Here is a 22,028-nt window from a genome sequence, read left to right as displayed (position 1 = left end):
ACCAATTGTAGTGAAGCAGCGCAGCTTCAATTAAGGATATCTGAGATAATCACAGTTTAAAAAATTCTAAGAAAAACCTGTCAGAAAGAAGGAGATTAATGAGTAATCCAGGGAAAAGGTAGTTTTTATATGGATATTTTCCAAGTGCAAACCGATATCAAATTTTTAAAATCGTTACTTTCAGATTCCTCACTTAGGTCTGTTACCTTGCTTCTCAGTGGTTTGCTTTATCTTGCACACAGTGCATTTGTTTAGGAAGGAATTTGATTCAGGATTTGTATTCCACTGGCTTACATATGCCACAGTGTACTTATCTCCAGATCCGAAACAATAACAACAACAAAAAAAGAGCCTACATTTCCTTCTATTTCCTGGCTTGCCAATAATAATAAGTCCCTGCAGAGAGGAGCTTGGCTGGTGGTGTTTTGTGATTTCTCAGATAACAAGAGCTTCACATTTCTGTGGAATTCCCATTTGCCAGTGAGCTGCTGCTGCCGCTGCCCTGATTGATATATGACTGCAATGGCACTCTTCCATTTGACATTCCCTCTCTCTCTCCCTCTCTCCCCCCCCCCCCCCTCTTAAACAACAGCCCTAACTTTTGTGTGTTGCAAATATAAAAGGCAAGCCATGTGACAGAGGGACAGAAGAACAAAAGCATTTGGAAGTAACAGGACCTCTTTTTAGCTCTCTGAAGAGTTTGACGGAAGGAAGGAGCAGCGCGTTTTCCAAAGGTAAGCACACAAATAAGAGATTCCTCCAGATTTTGAGTATTACATGGACTTAAACTGAGTGCTTAATCTCTTTATCTGACAAACACATCTTCTCCTTGTACCATTTTTTAAATTGAAATGTGTTCATGTGGAATCGAAACAGTTCTAGTACCTGTGTCTCCTTCTTATCCTTGGATCTTTAACTATATCTCCTGTCTGAAGGATGCCTGTACGCAGTCAAACAGGTAGTCCAGCGTACTTCTGAGCAACTTGGTTAAACATCTATTCTTGTGGGCATGCTGAGCTCATGCAGCTCTGCGCTCGTCCTAGCTGTACGGCTTTGGAGTGAGTGGATGTGCTGGACTCTGCCCCGAATTCATCAAGAGAGCGCCGGTATCACCAGCACCCTCTTTGTCCCATTACAACAGAGCTCTATGAGCACAGGCAAGCCTGCTAGTTTAAAGATGGACTGTTTACTTTTATCACTACTTATGCATGCTGTTCTCTTGCCAGTCATCTGCCGGAGTGCTCAGAATAATTTGAAACAACAGGCAATATTTATTTCTAGATTTGTGTGTCATGCTTTGCAGGAGCACTCTTACTTTGCACGTTATTATTTATCCAAACTTCTGGGAAGATTTACTATGGACTGGACAGCACTGGTTATGGATTAGGACAGATTTAATATACACTCTTGATTGGCTGAAACCTGTGAGAAAAGCCACGATGTTTGCCTTTGCTGTAACGCCGAGGGGTATATTTAGTAGGTAGCTGACCCCGTCAGCGCAACACGTAATGCAGCATGGCTGTGCAGTCAGTAGCTGACACGGGAGGATGCTGCAGGACCCCAGACTGCCTGCTGAAGGAGAGAGGGAGGCTCTCCTCGTTTGCTGGCAGATCATTTCACTGTGTATCAGCGTCAGAGGCACGAGCATGACTGTTCTCTGTGTCTTTGGGACAAAAGAAGAGTTTCACTGTTATGAGCCCGGTGATAAAGTGTCAGTGTAGTGTGACTGCGAGGCACGGGAACGGACACTGCCCCGAGCGAGCCCGGCTGAGGAAGAAAGCCCCGTCTCCCTGCTAGGATTCAGGTGAGTGAATTCATCCTATAAAAGTTCAAATGAATGGGTCCAGCAGCAAAAACAGGGTAAAAAGATGAACCATGTGAAGAGCAATGTCAGTACTACGTTTACTAACCACTGTAGTGTCAGTAAAGCAGGCTCACATAGAGCGTGTGTTGCGGGGGTAATTTTCTTGTGACAAATCTGAATTTGCAAGACGGTGTGTGTGAACTGACTCTTGTGGGACTGTCAGGCAGATTTCTTATCCTACTCCTTAAGTTCATTTAAATTTCTCCCATAGCCTCCCCCATAACACACCTTACCTGTTTCTGCCTGGGACAGATGGCATGACAAGGAACTTGTTAAGGTTTCTGCAGCTCTTTAAAGACGAAAAAATGTTTCCTATATGCTAAATGTTACTAACAGTCCCTAAAGCTTTGTAACTGTCCCAGTGGCTGAGGGGTGAGAACTCTGCATATTGGAAAAGGACAGCCAAATGATTATTTAAAACCAACAGTGGGGACAAAGTCACTTCAAATCAGTTCCTTATTGCAAAGTTATTTTCTAATAGAAGCAACCCAGCTGCCTGGTGGTGTCAATAAATGTGGATGTAATAATCACAGTCCTGTTATTTGTCCCTCCTCAAAAGAACAGCTACATTTTAAAACCTCTATTTTTTTTTTTCTTTTGAATTACTAACAGTGGTCACTCTTGCTCTGGCTGTGGGACCTTACTCATATCTGTGAGCAGTTATACATATGAATAATTCCGTCCACCTAAATAGAACTATTTGGTGAGTAATTACTTACCAGCTTGAATCAGGGGTTCCCAATGTGACATATATACATTGGCATGCTCTTGCTGGAATAATGAAATCTTATTTGCAATACTGCTATTATAAGAAGATGCTTTAAGATTTTCCAGTTAAAAGCAAATGTGGACAAAAAGATGTTTCAAGCTTACAAAATAAAATGCAGTTTGATTTAGTGGAGGGGTATAATTAGGGGCTGCTGCTGATTACTCTAGTTACAAGCTCGGATCTCTACCTGAAGGTATCCCATATAGGTTTCCTGGTTTTGCGCAGCGCCTGGTTTTGATCAGGTGCATGTATGCTGATGATTGCCCCTTGCAGAGCAAGATACTTGTTACGGACAGTCTCGTGTACAGTTTGCAGTAGCAACACCCCAGGTAGCTACCTACGCATGGCTGATCTCCGCAAAAGCCATCTGCCCCACTGAAACAATCTCTCACGAGCTATCAAGGCTTGTGATAGCATCTATATGTTCTTGCTTGCTTGAGTGGCCAGGATTGCAATCTCTTTTGCCCAGGTGGGAGGTAAGCAAGCCACCAACTTGGGGGCTGGCATTGATGCCTGCAGTGACTCATTTGACAGGGAGTCTTCCTGGAGTTGGCTTCATTCCCCATTTGCCCTGGGGCTGACTGTCCCCTTCCTGGCTTGTCTGCTCTCAAATGCACTAGGAAGCGCTCAGGGTTGTTCTTGGACCTTGAAGGCAGTTGACTATCTATGGTGCAAAGCTTGCATGAAGCCACTGAGACATCTGTTTTTGTAACAAGTCTGGATTATTTGTTTAACTGAAAGACAAAAAAGAAAAAAGTCCTCCCCCCCCCCCAAATACTATAATTGTAATTACAATTATAAATATTAGATAGTTGTATTACAAATACTACAAATTCCTCTGCCTCTCATGTCCTGCTGAGTATGAGGAGAGGCTTGTCTCCATGAGTTTTAGAAAAGTTTTCTACATGAGACCATGCCACAGTCCCATGTTATTTGAGTAATCCACCTCTTGAGCGTGGCTGGAAGCGGCCACATCAAAGAAAGACATAGAGACCCCGTGGCAGGCAGCTACGGGGTAACTTGCTGTGGCAAAGGATTTTTCCCTAACCCCATCAACTGAACTCTGAGTCCTGAGAGTTTATAACCCTTCCAAAAACTCTTTAAAAATAAAACCCTCACAACTGTAACCCTCCCATACATAACAAGTCCTTTTGCTGAGCCCAGCTAAACTTTTGCCCTCTGTGATATCTTGTTCCACCGGATCATTGTCGGTTGTGTAAACACGTGTTTCTTTTCATCAGTGTTAAACATGCAGCCTCTCAGCTCCCCTGCCCTTCTCCATGTCTGGTATCTTGGGATGGGGTGAGTAGCCATGCCCAGATCACCTATTTTCTGCTGTCTTGCTTCCCACTTGACAGTCCTTTTGCTGAAACTCAGCTCAATGGCGGCAGAAAGGTTTAGCTGGGTCAGGGTAGCTCGGGTGCCTGAGTCTCCTTGCCCAAGAGCACCCCACTTTGCCCATGCTTCTGTGCATGCATATGAAGAGATGCTGCAGTCTCCACTGACTATGATCAGCTGTTATTTCCTTTTTATATGTGTCAGTGTGGAACATATTAAAATTTCTCAGTAGTGGTATGTTAGGAATCCCTCTGATGCCCCACCTCTAACTTAGCAGAACAATAAAAGCAAGGTTGTAGTAAGCCTTTGAGCAGCTGGCTGTCTATATATTCCTTCTTTTTTCACATAATCTAATTCAGACTATTATCCGGGTAGCAGTGGCACTACCACTTCCAGACACCATCAGTCCTTGTCCTGTTTGCTGGAATTTCGTTGCATGGCACTGAGATCCTTTCTACCACAGACAAGTGTAGCCTTTCTTCTGGTGTCAGGGTATTGGGCTGCTGGTGCCATGGAGACACCAGCCCTAGAAATTCTACCGCATCACTATTTTTCAGCTTCTCTTTGTTATTCTTCTATTTGCATCAATCATTGTTACGGCTTACGCTTGTCACATTTACATGCTTATTATTACTGAGCTGCAAACTGTGTCGGTCTGGCAGTGCGGAGGCAGCACAGGTTATGTTGCCCTTTAAGACACGTGAGTTGAGGATCTGAGTTAATGCCTCAGCTCTGGTTTGGCAAAGGTTAAGCATACCATGGCAGTGACAATCGCATTACTGTCATAGCAGCACAGCTCAAAGAGTGGGACCTAGGGGAATGCTGTTCCCCTTGTTAGAAGACATAAAATTGTTACCATGAGCCAAATATTTGGGTTCTCTAATTAACAGAGGCCGAGATATATGGATGGTGGTCTGAATTTTGCCTGTGTATAAAAGAAGAGAGGATTTTGCCCCGAGGGTCAGAAAAGAGGGAACATGTCCTTCAATCATGTGCTATCTCCAGCACGCATAGCACTCGCTGCTGGTCCCAGTGGCAGGGATGTCTTTGCTTAGTATTAAAGAATACGGAACCCATTCCTATTCCTGCATCTGTTGTTAACTCCAGTCCTTTGAGTTCTCTAGAAAATATGTAAAAGAGAACAAAAACTGCCCACCTGCTTGTAACACACTCCAACAGGTAGAGGACACATGCCTGAATGCCCTAGACCTCTCAGCAACTTGTAATTTGGCCAAGAGTAATTTTGCCTCATGTTGGGTCATAAGACTAAAGTAAAGGTAATTACTGAAGCAAATCCTATAGCTAATGCTTGGCTGGGAGTATTTGCACTTTAGCCAGCAGCCACCCTTGCTGGTTTGCCTCCTGAGAGGGATGGGCAAACTTACTTAGACAGCTCAGCTCTGCGCCTGGTGCTTCGCTGAGCAGTGATCCCATCCAGCACCCTCTGGATGAGCAAGTGGGAAACTGTATTCCTTTCAATTCCTGTCCCACACTCAAGACCATGACTACTCTGATATTCAGTGAGACACAAGAATAAAGAAAGAATCCAAGGCTGGCATCACCTCACCATTAAATGGCTCTACTAGCTCATTAGAGAGAGATCCCATACATGCCCCTAATCAATCTATTTAAAGTTTCCTGGAAGCAGGAAAAGGGAAGAATAAAAATACAAGCGCTCTTTTGTCCACCAGTAGTTATTCTTTGTGAATGTATTAAAAACCTTTTCTCCATGTTGGCCTGTGCCTGTCTGCTGGCAGGGCGCCAGCTTGCAGTACCCACTAGAGTTTGTTATTTCAACCGCCTAGCAGGAAGGCACTGTTAGCTCCCCCTCTCCTAGCTACCTGAAGGACTAGAAATATTCTTGGAAACTTCAAAAGGAGAGGGGAGCTCAGCCAGCTCAAGTGCTGTTCAGCTTAATTTGTTCCACCTCATGCACCGGGTCCCCGCAGCGTGAACACTTATGGGGGCCGTACACAAGCCGCCCCATCAAAGCCCAGGGAACCAGTCCCATGCGTCCTCATCCCAGGCGTGTTGATGCTCCCAGGGGTGCTTGCAGCAGTGTGCTCTTCTGTTATATTTGCAGCAATTACAATGTTGTTTCTTGTGCTTCAAATACCGTGGTCTTCCTATGTTTTCAGTCTGCTTACAGTCACAGGTATTCATCTCCTGGAATATTAAAAGACTTAGCGAAGCCTCACAGCAGAAAACGATGTGCAGGAGTTTCTCTCAACTACCATCAGTGCGTTTGACATTTTTGACTGCTCAGCGGTAGTGTCCGTTTTATCTTCTTGGTTTTTACGGGACAATGCTCTGCGGTTGCTGGCTGGCAGGCGGTAGGACAGCGCAGCCTCAGTAGGACCAGAAGATATGCTTCCCTCCTGTGGACACCCAGATGAAGAGGCTTAAGTCCCTTCTTTCGAGCCTGTCTTCCTTCCTGCTGCCTTTTTCCTTCCCTTCTCCTCTCGCCCGCCAGCTGCCACCAGCTCTGGCCAGGAGCACGTGAAATTCGTGTACCCTCCTTGCAGGCGCGCGCTGCCCTGCAACCTGCTGTGTAACGGGTGGATGGAGCTCCCCTGCGATGGGCGAGAACATTCCCCTTGGTGTCAAAGGGGACAAGCTTCAGCACAGCTGGATGTCAGCAGGGCAAATGCTCATTTGGCACAACGAGGCCTCAGGAAAGCATTTCACTTATTTAGACCTGTAAGGATCTCACTCAAAATATTTAGTTTGGTATTTGCCCTGTCTCGGGAGGGGAAGAAACCTGTTCATATGCTGCACGGAGGCATTTCACAAACAACTGGAGTTCCCTGTGTTCACCTGCTGCTTCCCGGCTGCCAGATGGCCGCTCGGTGACTTTGTCAGGTGTTTTGAAAGGCGGCCGCAGAGCGGAGCAAGGATTTTGATAGCATATACAGGAGGCCAGCTACTTTACTGCTGGAACAGAAATGGCCACAGTAAAATAACTTGATGAGAGGACAATTACATTTAGTTACAGAGCTAAAACATACGCTGGAGCTGATAAAGCTTCTGAGTTGATTCAACAGAAAGCAGGACCAGGCACAGCATCTTAGGCCATCTCTCCTACTAGACAAACTGTTCTCTTAAATTGCTCAGATGGTCACTCGTACGATTTTGTCCCACAGCACACAGTGCTTCCCAAGCAGTTCCCGAGCACGGTGCGGGTGGTTGCGTGGGCTGGAAGTCATCTGAGCGCTGTGGAGGCTGGAGGAGGTCTGGGAACAGACCATGCCGTGCCATGTGGCCGCAGGGCTGGAGAGCCACTCCACGGGGGTATAATGTCCCGGAGGAAATGTGGCCTTGGAGCAAGACTTGAGCTGTGGGCATGCAGAACAACGCATGGCTTCGGGAGAGGGGTACCCCTTCACGAGAGTAGCCTTGGCAAAAGGGCAGTCCGGCTGCCGCTGACACCTGGGAGCTGTGGTCGAGCGTGGGGCAGCTCTGTACACAGGGGCCCGCCAGCCGACCGCCCAGCCGAGGCCTTGGCAACTCATTGCAGGAGCAGAAACAGTGGTTCCCCAAGTTCCCTGAAAGCGCAGATCTGTTGTTCAGAAATGCCTGCGATGGGTCGCCGTGGGCCATGCCTGCATCCTGGTCAGGCGGCAGCAGCGGGGACACGGCAGCGCTACCCCATGCCCAGGGCTGGGGGACTGGAGGTTGTCTCCAGCACAGATTGCTCCTCCTTGCCTTCCGTCCCCAGCCCCTTTCATGGCCTGTCTCGTGGCAGTGGGGAGTTTAACCCTGCAGAACAAACCCTGGTGTAACCCTGGTGTAGTTTGCCTAACAGTCGTTTCCACTCCAGTCCAAATCTTGGAGCGCAAAACCCCCAAATCCTCATCTTTCTGGCCTAAACTTTTCCAGGCTAGATAAAGTTCTTGAGAAATCCATTTTGGTCTCATAAAGATCTTTGCGGCTTTTTTGTCAGAACAGCAGCGGCAAGCTACATACACACACACGCACATATATACATGTATATAGTTAGTGGCACTTTTTGGGGGGCTGGAGTTTGGAGAAGCTGAGTAGTCTTGTAACTCTTCTGTTTACATAACAAATTCAGAATCAGGGAACCACATGGTAGGTTCCAAGTAATTGTGTTTACTGAATATGCACAGCATGCAAGGCCAGGCTTAGTTATATATACACACTGCTGCTCCAAAGGGATTTTGGCAGCCTCCAAAACATAAAAGGCATTGAGTGACTTGAATTGTACCCTCACCATTCAGTAGGAGTCTCAAACATGGAAAATGCACAGCAAATGAAGGCCAAGCTGAACATACGTGCATGCCTAATTCAGGGAGCTCAGGAGCAGGGAACAGCTTAGTAGAAGTACACCATAAATGAGCTTTTCCATTGCTCCCTTCCTACCTTCCAGGGTAGAAGTGGTGCAGATCCAATAGACCTTTGGAGAATTGCTCGGCTCCTTATTTTTTCCAAGATACATAGCAAAAAGGGAATTTCTGTTTACGTTCTCACAAAGTGACTGGCTAAATAATTCCAGATGATGGAATTTTCTTCTGTCCTTAAAGCAAAACAAAACCTTCACCACTCTTTAAATGATATTAAGGCTATGATAAAAAAATCTTTATTTTAGCATTCAAAAAGCAGTTAATAGAAACATAAAGTTGGAAAAATAACCCTAACTCTGCCCCTATGTCCATGTGCAATACAGCCTTGGATTGTATGTTCATATGGTCTTTCTCAGGGATGTCTTCTATTTTTTCCCTGCAGTTTTTAGGTAACAGCTGTAGCAGTTTTAGGTAACAGCTGTAACAGCTTTTAGCATGTTATGTCTCTCTGAATTCCTGAAAACTAGTTATATGGAAAGGGCACTATAAGCCTATTGCTAACAACATGTAATGCCCATATCAGTGAATTCTGAAAAAATGGGAAGTAGTGATATTCATCCACTGTTAGATCAAAATATTTTTGTAGCTAATTTTCAGCCTGAGAATATGAAGTCACTTTTGCATCTTTTTCTTTACAGGATGCTGTAAAGAGGAAGCATTTTAGCTTCCTTTTTGTTAGCTTGGCAGATGAGCTGTTTACCACAGTTTTTCACATGAAAAGAAACTGAGGAAAAAAACAGATCTTAAATAAAAGAAAAAAAATTCTGTGTGAAATTGTTGATTTTGGTAGAAAAAGTGTATTTTCCAAATGAAACAAAAATGCCATCATAAGTACAGCTATAATGATTAATGATTACAGGTGTACTTGCTTCTGGTTTTGGACAGAAGGATAGACTGGAAGCTACATATGTCACTCCTGATATCTTGTACTGTCTAGGATTTTATAATTTCAGACAGCATTTCAAAAAGAATATAACCTTTAAAAAAAAAAAAGAAGAATGCTAATTTAAAGTGAAATGCCATTGCATAATATCAGCTGGAAATGGAAAATGTCATGTCAACATACTTCATCACAGTGATGTACCTGAGTAAAAATATTTAGACCTTTTTACACAGTCAAAAATCTACACACTAACTTCTATATGTTTAAATGTCCCTGTGAGACTTTTTTTCCATATATCTCAATTATATATGTCATATGTACTTGAAAAATGTATGTGTATACTTCACATAGGTACGTCAGGAGACACTGGCATGTGCAAATAGGCGGGTGTTGTCTGCAGTCCCGCTTCCGATACCTACACATTTGTTTTGCCAGTATGTCTATCAACAACTGTACACAATTTTTTCACAAAAGATGGGTCACATTTACATCCGTGGTCTCTCTTTTTACTAACAAATATGTGATAACTGTACTTTTTTCTTCTTTCAAAGTTTTGTTACCAAACCTGCTACATTTCTTTGCCAGGGAAGTATCAGGGCAATTTTAAAAGATTGTGAAAGTGTTAATACTTTTTGTATTGTGCTGTGCTTATCCTGAAGAAGGTACTGACGTCTTCCTTTTCTCACATTTTTCCCTGCTTCTTTCCAGCTTTCTCAGAGTGTTTTCGTGAGGCAGACTCTATGTCATCCAATTATTTCCTGAAGAAAACTAGAGAGATAAGCCTTTGAAAACAGAGCCAGGACTCCAGATTTCTCTCACTGTATTAAATCATACTGATCAAAACCATAGAAAGATATAGAAGCACAAAATTAACAGTGGGACAGAAAGAGTGGGAAACGGGGATCCCTGGACGTACTATTACATGAGATGAGACCGTCCAATATCAAGTAAACTTATTTGGACAGAGAGCGAATTACTGGGTGTGTAATACTGATTAACTATGTTGGAAAGAGACCTTGCCAAGCAGTGTGTTTTGGTCAGTCTCTTTATAAAGAAGAATAGGAATGTAGGTAAAAGGTTAAATACAAAAAAAAAAAAGTGCATCACTCCTCCTGTTAGCTAATCCTTGGGCATCATCTGCATGAACCAGAGTAGTGCAGTTCACTTCTGGGAAGGAGTCTGTCCCAGCTCCCATGACGGAGAGATTTCTCTCTTACCCTGCTAAAATGTTTGGAGGGATATTTATTGACATGAATGAGACTGTGCATAAATGTATCTGAGATCCTCAGTGGTTAGTGTTGTTTAAGCTCCTTATACTGCAAAGGCATAGTATCTTTTTAATGCCATATCCACCAAAAAACATTTGCTCCAGGAGAATATACTAGGTCATAGGTCAGACTCCGTGAAAAAAATAAAGTCTTTTAAATTGACAGTCACATCATTCTTTTTTTCCTACTTAGGCACATGGACAATAGCTTGAAACCCAAAAAAGGCTTAAAAAATTGTCTAATACACAGAGCATCCCTAATTACATTTCTTCCCAGCATGAGACCTTGTATGTCACTTCAGCCTGAGAAGTCCCGACTCCCAACTTGGATGAACTCTGAAAGTGTTTCTCACTGCTATGCACTCCTCTCACCAAAGTGTTTGAGCAAGCTATAAAGCAATACACAAATCATCAAGCACTCTGGTGGGGAGGCCTCGTAATTTCAGGCTGTTTGGGAGATGAGTATCAGTCGGTTTAGAGTATCATCAGCAGACCAGTAAACAGTTTTGAAAGAGGCTTCTATAAGGCAATAAAGGCACACATCAGCTCTTTAAATAGGCAAGATCCTCTGGGGGAGTATTTCTGTGTGACCAGGGAACTGTTTTATCACAAGTTTCTTCAGAAAGTCCTTGCGCTTTTAACTTTACTTATGACTATCCTTTGCTTCATCAGGTTGTATTTAGATGGATAATTCACAGCTCCTTCAAGCTATAGCTGTTTGTAGTAAAAGCAAAATTAAATCACCCACTTGAGACTGTGGGCTTTGTGAGAAGGATCAAGGGGCTGTGATGAAGCAGCTGAGGTAGATGCCCTCCTTTCCCTGCCGGCACAGAGCTCCAGGCAGCGTTTTAGGGGCTGTCCTGTGCCTGTTTTCTGAGGGATCTCCTGGTCTCCAACATGCACCAGCAATCCAGGTGCCTGGGTGGATATCCACATGACTCCACCTGCATGTATTTTTTTCCCAATTGATAGCTGGGAGGTACTTGCATGCTATGGAATCCAATGTATTTTTCAGATGCTTCTCTTTAATTAATGGGTAAGAGACTAACACTGAGCAAGTGCAGACTGCCAAGTAAGCAAGTAAACACCTGTGTGCATGTGAGTTTGGTACTCAGGAGGGCAGGGCAGCCAGAGAGCTGGGTAGTCCTCCATGCAGTGCAGGTCGGTGCTCAGCAAGCTTCCCGGGGGACTGCTTTGCTCATGCCTGGGCTCGGACCCTCAGCATCCCTCCAGCCAGGGGTTGCCCCTTGCCCCTGCAGCACAGCAACTGCAGGAGACCGACACGCAGCCCCTAGAGCCAGGGGTCAACCTGCCTCCAGACTTTCCACGTGCTACCTAGGCCAGAAATTCCCATCTGTAATGCAGGAGGCAGCCTAGCTTTGCCCTCCCACTTTGACACTTTGAGTGGATACACAGTCCTTTCAATTTGCAGAAATCTCTGACATGCTACTAATCACCAGTTTTGAGGGGAACCCGTTAGGGACGTCGCCAAGTGAAAAAGATTGGCATTGTACCACTTGTGATGTTAAAAGTCAAAAGGTTCTCCCCAGTAAAATGATAGAGCAATGCTTAAAGTAATAAGGTCTTGACATCTCCTTCCTAATGCCATATACTCTACCTACTGTGGGAATGATGCTCACTCAGAGCGTATATTTTGGCTAGCAAAAATCCTGTGTGCCTTAATATTATTTATGTCTGTTTTCCTCCAGAGGTCTTTTTGGTCAGGATTGTGATTTATATTGTTTTTATTCTAGCTACGCAGGAGATTCTTTGACGGATTACAAGCTCAGCAAACTCTAACTCGAGAAGAAGAATGACAGCTAAGAGACTTAAACCAGACTTTTCACCATCCTGGAAAGGAACTGGCTGCCAGTATTTGGAGTTTTTTTAATACTCTGCCTCCCTCTGCTGTTATCAGTGAGAAGTTCCTCGACAATGGGAAATCATGTACTTGCAGCTTATATTTCCATGCTCTCGCTCCTGGCGATGATGGGAGACGCGGACAGTAAAACAGACAGTTCCTTCATGATCGACTCCGACCCCAGCCGCTGTATGAGGCATCACTATGTCGACTCCATCAGCCACCCCCTCTACAAGTGTAGCTCAAAGGTAAGGACTTCCCTCACCCCCTTGCAGCAGGGTGCTGTGTCAGTGGAGTTGTTAAAATGAGCCATTTTGGGTGATTTTTCTCTGCACAAATTCCTTGCTACCAAAATCTAGCTGCGGAGACATACAGATGTAGAGACATCTGAGTGTGTACATCAGAACTGGAGAGAAAGGTTCTTGACTCTATTTTCACCTTTTCAAAAGGAGAAACACACCATGATGGTAAAGCTAATATGCCATAAATTGTAAGATTCAAAGGAGCACATTGAGGTCTCAGCCGCCAGTGCCAAGGAGATGGGCTAGTTTGGAAGTTTAGATCATCCCAGTCATCCCCTCCTTCAAGTGAGTCTTTAATCCGGAGTATGTAAACTTACAACTTTCAAGGTGAAGTACTGAGATAAAGAATCAAGATGTAAAATGGTAATGAAAAAAGAATGTGAAAAACGTCGCTAATTTATTTCCCCATTTAGTTTCAAGGCCTTTGTTTTCATGCAGAATGACAACTGGATGTTTACTGTAGGGCTTAGGAGCAGAAGGAAATACAAGATTGCCTTTCATTTGAGATTTCAAGCCTAAAAAATTTTGTGTCAAAATGGTTTAGCAGCCTGCACACATAGCCTACAGTCATTTATTTCATTGTGGGGAGAAACAATGGGAAAATCCTTGCTGGTCCCTTTTGTCTTGTCCTAATTTGCTCTGGCTGATTTAACCCAGCTCATATTCAGATATACAGTCTCCTCTTGGACCATCCCTCTGTCCCACGGAAGGTGGCTTTGCCTTATGCATCCACATCCCTGGATTAATGAAAAGGAACAACTGTCAGCACCAACACTTTTGCCAGCCCTGTGTTGGGTAAAAGAGCAATGGGAGGCAGGTACATGATGGGGTTTAGGACAAGAGGGCTGCCTGTGGCGTTGCCTGATGGCAAACCCCAGCAGCGGAGTTCCTGGGAGCATTTTTGAGGAGAGAGGATCCACACAGTTCAGACGGATGCAGCGCTGGCTGCAGAGACCCCCAGATGCCTTTGTGTGCAGAATGAGTTATTTGCTCCCCATAATCAGCGCAGGGGTGAGGTAATATCACAGGTAGCAGTGGGCCATAAAATTTAAAATAAAGCACAGAGAGAAGCGTCAACAGAAAATAAGACCTGCTCGGTGCTCTGCGCTCCTCCTGTGCACCAGGACGGCTGCTGCCCTGGCTGTGCACCTTCAGCGGGGCTTGCCCTGTGCCTGCTCACCAGAGACAGGCTGATGGCCTCGAAATTGGGCACAGGGGAAAGCCCCGTTTTGGGCTGCCTTATACTGGTCTCACAGCAGCGCTGTCTGCGTGGCTTTGCATAACCATGCCTGATCCACAGAAGTGGGAGATCGGAGAGTTCTGCCCTACTGCTTCTGAGTTCAAACAGTAAAATCATGCATTACTTGTGATTCAGGAGAGATCTTCTGGTTTGCTTTTAGCCTAGACTACACCTTCCCACCATCTGGGAAACATCCAGCATTAACATACAAACTGCAGAGATGCATCTGTTTGTGCAATATTGATTTTATCGCTGTTGACTCCAGTGAGAGGCAAAGGTGAAAAGTGTAGGTATGCTGGTAGTGTGGGTGGGTTTTACTCACTGGTATGTGGATGCTAGCAGCCCTCCTCTCTCAAGGCACTTCAGATCACCTATTAGACCAGAGAAGCCATAGCTACCGTGATGGTTTGGTCCAGGAGGGTGATGCCTCACCCAGCTGGCCCTCTCTCTCAGCTCCGTGCTGTGCCAGAGCAGGAGGAGCTGTCGTATGTAACTTAGGCAAGATGGTAGGTAGCCCCCAGAGGCCCTTAGGTCTCCAGCTTTGGGTAGGATCCCCCTGTGCCCCTCTACACGCAGAAGAGTAAATGAGTAACAAGCAGCGACTTCACTATGGCGGTGAGAAATGCAGAGTACAGCTGACCTGGGCACAGTGCCTCAGCCATAAGAGGATAAACACAACAGCTCCCAGCCCAGCCCCTGAGGCAAATCTGTCCTGGAGCATGAAGGATGGGGCTTCTCTGGCCCCGGGGCCAGAAGACTGCTCTATCCCGGTCTCTCCTCTCGCCCAGGCCATCGCCCACCCATCCCACATTCCCACAGCCCGGCTTTGCCTCGCATCACCACCAGCTCTGCAGTGGCCACTGCCACAGCCAAGCTCTCCTGTCCCTGGGCCAGCCGGACACTGGTCCCGAGGCTGCTGCCCCAGTACTCCCAGCCCTGCAGCTCCACACCCTCCTGCCTGCCCTGCAGTCAGCCCGTGCCTCACCTCTGGCCGTGATTTTCCTCCATGCCGAGGGCATTGCTTCCCACACAGCCCAAGGGCTTTTGCTCCTCATCTGGCTCTCCTGGCAGAGGCTTTTCGGATAATTGTATTAGGTGGGGGGCTGCTCCTTGGTCCGCGTGATGGGGAGCTGTTACTGCGCCTGTCCAGGACTCTGTCGGTTTGTTGCCCGATGGCTGGGATGTGCCGCTGGGTCCGGCATGCTCCTGCACATCTCAACGACGCCCTTTCACTGTGTGGCTGCCTTCCTCGCTCCACCATCGCCATCACCATCCTCTGGGTTTTTCTTAAAACCCTGGCTGCCACAGACATCAGATAGAGGGCTATTTTTCTGAAGAAAGAACAAGAGGAAGGAAAGAAAGAAGGAAGGAAGGAAAGAAAGAAAGAAGGAAGGAAGAAAGGATGGAAGGAAGGAAGGGAGGGAGGGAGGGAGGGAAGGAAACCCACCAGCAACTCAATTTCTCAGCATTCCTAATGACAGAGGAAAGCAATCAGGCCTTCAGAAGTGGGACTGATGGAAATGAGAACACAGAATGCATTGTAATGAAAACCATATTATTTCAAAACTGAGCTTTGAGAAAAAAGCTGTTGACATAAACATTTGTAACTCTGACAGCAAGAATGTCAGTGACTTTTTTTAAATCAAGCCTTTAATGGAAATCATGTTTGAAAATATTATCACATCTCTTGGCTTCCCAAATTCCACAACGGTTTCAAGAACAGTTTTTTAACAATATTGCAAGTTGTATGGACTTTCTCATGAAGTGGAAAATGAAAACAGTTTCCATACAAAGTGAAATAATTTTGACATTCTCTCTGTTTGTTAAATCAAGCTCTTTTGGTTTTTTTTAAGGTCTCAGGGATCTGAATCATCCTGGTAGACATATGGCTTCTGTTCTGGATATAATATATAAACACAGACCAATATTAGACTTGCTAATGAAAATTAGAAGCAATGTCTGTTCCTTATATATATTGTGATAAAATATAAACAAGTCAAAAAAAGGAAGGTTCTGCGGGAGTAGCTGTGGGAATTGTGGTACCTCTTGTTTCCACCGAGTTTCCATTGTGAAGCTTGGACTGACAATTGATGTCAAACAGAGACTTTGCCATTTTTTGGCGTGATATATTGGTTCCACTGAGCCATCCTTTTTCACTCTGTATATTTTCCCTTCTAGTGCAGCATAGAATTACAGAAGTTAAAAATGGTTTCAGAAATTGCAAGACGTATTATGTTTGCTGTCTGTCTTGGTTAAAAAAGGATTATGTCCACCGTGCTTCTCTGTGGAGGCTGCCAATTGTACCCACATGGGAAGTAGTTTTGTTACAGTTGGAAACATCCACTCAATATAATTTAATCATCAAAATCCCTCTTGCTTGTGACTTCAGGCAGATGTTGAAAACAGGTTTCCAAATCCTTCGGAAACATAGTCCATTATAGTAACACAATGTATAAAAGAGACACAAAAGAGGGATGGGAGAAGGTCATTTGCTCCTGAAAAACAGTGTTTTCCTTTGACTTCAAGGAAATGTTTGTATCAGCTCATGAGGTATTGCCTTTCCTGACCATATTGGATTCTGCCTGACCTCTGTCCCGGAGACCCACTGGTCTTCACCGATGTGCTGGATCGCCTGGCCGCTGCAACCAGAGCCTCCTAAATTACAGTATTGGCTGTCACAAGTGCTTCCTCCAGATGTGCCAGAAGTGTGCTACCACTGACAGCCTCGCACTAAAGAATCCAGCCCAGAGAGACATGGGCCAGATGAAGAAAGATTTAGCAAAAGTTTGCAGACATTTACTCATGAGGTAGCTCAGGAGATTTTCAGTAATGCCTGCTTGCAGCCAGGCCACGGATACTGTGTGGAAGTCTGTTCTCATGCATCTCAGCCCATCTGCTTTCGGGCCTCAGTTTGTTGCTGAAGAGAGTGGAAAAGAGGACTACAAACACCATTAATAGCAAGCCAGTTCACAACTTCTGAATTTCCAGAATATGGTTTGAATGATCGGAGTCAAATATTGCCTCAGATTCGGGTTGCTCTCTTTGGTGGCCTACCAGATACCTATATGGCTGCTGACTTTAAGTAAGAAAACCTGTTCTTCCTTAGCTGCTCATAGACGAGAACCCTGCGGTTCCCACGTTGTAGCACGCTGTGCTTCTGGATCCAGCATCGCAAGGTGACATGCAGAAGCTCACTTGTGCGGGGGATGAGGGGAGCCAAGAGGCATGCGTATCAGGTTATAAAATACCCACACATTTTTACTATATATACACCCACTGTATTACTGTGCTATGCCATCATAGCATTACTAATTATTTAGGTGATAATCTCTATTGCGCTATAGTATACGATGCAATAAGCAGCTGGTGCGATTGACTAAATGGCAAAGCAAAGCTTTTAAAGTACATGCTATTTCCAGCTCATTTGCACACCTGCCAAAATCCACTGGTGCTCTTCTGGATTTATGAGGAGGAGGAAGAGGTTAAATTTTGCTGAGGACTTCAGGTTAGCCCAGAAATTTAGAAAGCTATCAAAATGGGAAATCTGAAATCTGAATCTTTTTTATCCTGCAAGTTTGACTTCATACCTGTGGTGCTGTGCCATTTGTAAAAGTTTACACTCTCATCCAAGACCAGGGCATAAAACCAACACTGTGTAATTTTACATGATATGAATACTGACCATACTCTTACTAAAAACTAAGTAGCTAGCAAAATTTGAGATTAAAATTAGACTCTCCACAGACTAAAACATGTTTTTAAAGACAAGGCTTGCTAAGCAATTATAAATGCAGTTGCACATTGAAGAAATATTGACTGATTTTGCATTAGAAAGCTTGCTGTTCATAAGAAATGTATTGAGACACAGATATTGACACATCAGATAATTCTACCCTATAATTACATTGCTGCAACTCTTCTGTAGTCCTTAATCCTGTTCCTCAGGAGTTTATTTTTTTTCCTGGCATTTCTGAAAGTACCTGCAGACACAGAAGCAGATGTGTGCCATAAAAAGTCCTTAGAGTAACAGTACCAGAAGTGACTAACTGTTCCAGCTCCAGAAGCATCAACCATCAGAAGTCACCCCCACCATATAGCAACCCATGCTGTCATATTTGGGCTGAAATCACAGAATCATAGAAATGTTGGTTGGAAGGGACTCTGGAGGTCCTCTGAACCTCTCCAAAAGCACTTGTGGACATTGCACATCCCCCTTTGCCACTTCTGAGGAGAGTTTGGCTCTGTTGTCTTTGTAAACTTCAAGCAGTTGCCAGCTGCCGTTGGATTGCTCTTCACCCTCCTCTTCAGCCAAAGGCTTGGGAATAGCCTGTGACAGAGAGTGCACGCCGTCCGGTGAACTGGTCAAAGCAGAGGACCTAACAAGAGCTGTCAAGATGCTGGGAAGGGAACTAACTGTTTTAAATGTCCCAATCTGCTGTCTTTCCTTTGCAATACAGGCAGGATTAGATACCTGTGTAGCTCTTTACCAGCTGCCTGCCTGTCACTATGGGAAGTGAGTTTTGTTTACCAAGGGGACAAAAGTGGACCTTTATCTATCAGTAATGGGGTGCTAGCACTGTAATGATTGTCCCTTTCCCTGTTCTCATATACACTAAAGAAATTGGTATTAAGGAGCTTGATACATCTGATACGTCTAAAGCCAGGGTGTGGCTCAACACTACACTGAAATTTCCTTCTCACCATATTACTACTAACAGCTGAAGCGAATTTGCTTATGAATATTGCAGGAAGGGGACCATAAATTTATGCTACAAATCATGAAGGATGCCAAATTTTTTGGAAAGCAACAAAACGTGATCTCTTAATTAAACCAAGAAACGAGATGGTACCAACCCCAGATCATCAGCTCATGAAGACATCTTCCTTGTGATCTGTCTGTGTTGACTGGAATTGTAGTCATTAATATATTAATACATTTCCAAGCAAGCCATTTAGCATGCAAGTACTCTTGGAAGAGTAATTTTTAAGCACTGTACAATGGATGACCAGTGCCTTTCCTGTAGACACAGACAGTGCTGGTATTTCCTACTTGATACCAGGAATATTCTCTCTTTCTTTCTCTCTCGTCTTTCCTTATGACTCTGAATAAAGAAAAAAACTAACATTTGACATACCTGCTTGCAAGACTTGGAGATTTGCAGCCAGTTGAGCATGTGTAGTAAAAGAAGCTCAAAAAGGTTTAACTTTGTAAAATATTTGCTGTCACATCCGTAGTTATCCTTTTAGCTTGTCTGGAAAAAACATGAGATATGTGCAGTATGTTTAAAATGTAATTTCCTTCCTTGGTTATAGGATAGACTTAGAATCGGTTTACTGCCTACTTTGTCATTTCTGTCACATTTTGACCTTATTTGGATAATACAGTGAGTTGATTTTGAAATTTGTGTTGGTTAAGCAGAATTAGCTGATATGGACTTAATATTTCATTCCCCACGAAGGTATAAGAATTTGTTCAAACTTGTCCAACACTTAACCGTTATCAAGGTGGTAACAGCTGTTTCTGACCACATAATTTCCTGAGCTTTAGAAGATCCTTTCCATGTTTTATATAGAGCTTAGTAGACTCTATCCATCTCCTCTGCTCAACAAGGGGTGTTCGGAAGAGGAGTAGGTGGCTCCCCATGGGCTTTCCTTCCTTAGTGCCTTCTGTTGTGCAAGTTACCTTGTTCTGGTCACAGCTTAGTCAGTGAACTCAGGAGAAGAACCATGGAGCCTGCAGTGCTTTTGGAAAATCTCACTAGTGAACCCTCATGTTTGGCAACAAGTTAATCTTGTTTACATTTTTACTGTCTTATGCTATGCAGTGCATTTTATACAGATACAACTGATGCAATTATATATATATATATACACACATGTAATTGCAAATACATACTCAAGGTGATCTTTGTAAAAGGAGGGAGCTAGAAACTTACTTCTTTAGAAGCAATAAACTGAGCATCTTCTTTATATTTCTACTTTATATGTTTATATATCTAAGTATTTGAGACATTCACCGGACCCAAGGACCAGTTCTGCTGATCACTAGTATATACACTCAAAACACTGGAAAATATCCAACCAAAGTATCGGTCTGGCTGATGATTTAAGGGCTCAGCTGCCACAAATCTGGGGTCAGCAAGCCGCAGTTGCAGTCACCGTGCCTGGAAAGCAGGGCTGGCTGGGATCATTTGGAGCCCCAAGGTCAGCTTTCAGAAAACCAGGGCCTGAAGTCCTTATTGGTGTTGGTGCCTGGGACTCCAGATGGAGCCTTGCTTTTCCTCCTGCCCATGTTTTCTCCTCCGCTCTCTCAGACACAGCTCACGGGCAATGCCCTGTGTGGGGCTGGGTGCCCTCACCAAGGTGGGGAGATGCGGTAAGTGAAGAAAGACCAGCCAGACTGGAAGGAGGTACCCATCTGCTGGTGTTAGCTGTGCGCTGGCAGCCACCGGGGCAAGTTTCCTAACCCGTCTCTTTTCCTTCGCAGATGGTGCTGCTGGCTCGCTGCGAAGGGCGCTGCAGCCAGACGTCGCGCTCGGAGCCCATGGTTTCTTTCAGCACCGTCCTGAAGCAACCTTTCCGCTCCACCTGCCATTGCTGCCGGCCCCAGACCTCCAAGCTGAAGGCCATGCGGTTGCGATGCTCGGGGGGCATGCGGCTCACGGCCACCTACCGCTACATCCTCTCCTGCCACTGCGAGGAGTGCAACTCCTAGGGATGTACCTGCCGCAGCAGAGAGGGGACTGGGATGCTGCTGTTGGGGAAGGCTCCCAAGAAGTAATCCAAGGTGAGGCTGACGCTCCCAGCACACGATTGTAGCGAGGACAGGACTAACCAGGCTGGATCGGATCTGAGAGCTAAAGTGTAAAATATCCTGGGGCCCTGGATGGCGCCGGTACCGAAGTGTATGCTGTGCCAAAGGCAAAAGCACGAGGACTTGTTCTTAAGAAGCCTTTCTGTTTTTCTGAAAGGATATTTTTGTGAGTTTCTTCTTTCTCAGGCTCAGCTCTGACTACAGAAAGGTGCTTTTACTTTAGGCCAAGGGCAGCAGGGGAAAAGAGAGGAAGGTCAGCCGACGACAGCACTGCACTCTGGAAGTTGGCGTTCGGACAGAGGATGGGCATCAGTTCCCACATACAACCTCTTAACCTATCAATTTATTCTCAGTCTCCTAGTTATATTGGCCTTCAAAACAAACTGTGTTGTTGGCAAGGGTTATCTGTTACTGATCTAGCAGCCAAGCGCTGGATGACTTTAACTGTGGTTTAGCAGAAATTACAAATAAATCATTGAAAATTGAACTGGATATGAAATGTCATGCTGGGATTACCCAGCCTTAGCCAGTTGAAATGATTATTTGCAGCGTGCGGCATCAGAGTTCAGTGGCTGAGCGACTCTTGAGAAGTGAAAGGTCATGAGACTCATTATTCCCCTCTAAAAGCCTGGAAATGTGACATATCACAGCTGTCACAAAAGCCATTATTCAAATGCTAAAAACTAATCAAAGATTAAAATGACACATACTAAATGGAGTCTTTTCTTAACTTGGGTAGACCTGCTGGTGTACAGAGCCAGAGCCACCAAAATAACGACCAAACCTAGGATTTATTTTCATCTATAGCTCTTAGGCCATTGAGTGAGTAGCATTTTGCCTTTTAAAGACAGGCAGTCCTTAACACAGGGGAATCACGCTGACGTGCCCATAGGAAGTTTAAGGCAGAGTCTGAGTCGCAGCGTTATCCACTCGACCACAAAGGCTGTGTTTTGATTTACCTGACAATCGGCTACCTGGGGTCCTAGCTGACTCACCATCCAGCTTAGCAGCTGCTCGGGGAATGGCACAGCTCTTGGCTGGTCCATGTGCCCAAGTGTTCTTTGTGCACACACAAGGATGTAGGATGCTGTGGTGGGTTAGTGAAAGCCCAAACCTCACCCGTGGGTGAAGCTGTCCCACAGCCAGGGCATCAGAGCTGCGGGCTCCTGCAGAGCAGGGGTAGCCAGCGCTTCTCTGTAAGAAGCAAGTGAGGCCATGAGCTGCTTTCCCCTGTAGGACCATTGCAGAAAGAAATGCCTCGAGGAGCTGAATGAATTGCAGTGATTGATAGGGTGAGAGGATCTCAAAATAACAAAGGATCCCAAA

General features: G+C 44.9%; 1 protein-coding gene across 2 annotated transcripts; it reads left to right on the top strand.

Annotated features, from left to right (window-relative positions):
• The first annotated feature begins 453 nt into the window (after positions 1-453).
• Positions 454-21,416, top strand: NDP (norrin cystine knot growth factor NDP). 2 transcript variants are annotated; one of them, XM_052794962.1, is made up of 3 exons: positions 454-734; positions 12,240-12,594; positions 20,376-21,416. In XM_052794962.1, the coding sequence occupies exons 2-3, from the start codon at positions 12,421-12,423 to the stop codon at positions 20,601-20,603; spliced, it is 402 nt and encodes a 133-aa protein (XP_052650922.1). In that variant the 5' UTR covers positions 454-734; positions 12,240-12,420; the 3' UTR covers positions 20,604-21,416. The 2 variants fall into 2 exon arrangements, with proteins under 2 accessions (XP_052650922.1, XP_052650921.1); XM_052794961.1 differs by lacking the exon at positions 454-734 and adding an exon at positions 1,239-1,804.
• Positions 21,417-22,028: the final 612 nt, after the last annotated feature.

This window comes from Harpia harpyja, chromosome 8 (assembly GCF_026419915.1).
Source record: "Harpia harpyja isolate bHarHar1 chromosome 8, bHarHar1 primary haplotype, whole genome shotgun sequence".
Classification (NCBI taxonomy): Eukaryota; Metazoa; Chordata; class Aves; order Accipitriformes; family Accipitridae; genus Harpia; species Harpia harpyja.
This window is presented reverse-complemented; position numbering and strand designations above follow the sequence as displayed.

What these genes read in the sequence shown, in the direction of transcription:
- NDP (XM_052794962.1), top strand. Translation starts at nt 12,421, where the DNA reads ATGGGAAATCATGTACTTGCAGCTTATATTTCCATGCTCTCGCTCCTG. An exon ending in TCTACAAGTGTAGCTCAAAG is followed by an intron (nt 12,595 to 20,375) that starts GTAAGGACTTCC and finishes TTTCCTTCGCAG; the next exon opens with ATGGTGCTGCTGGCTCGCTG.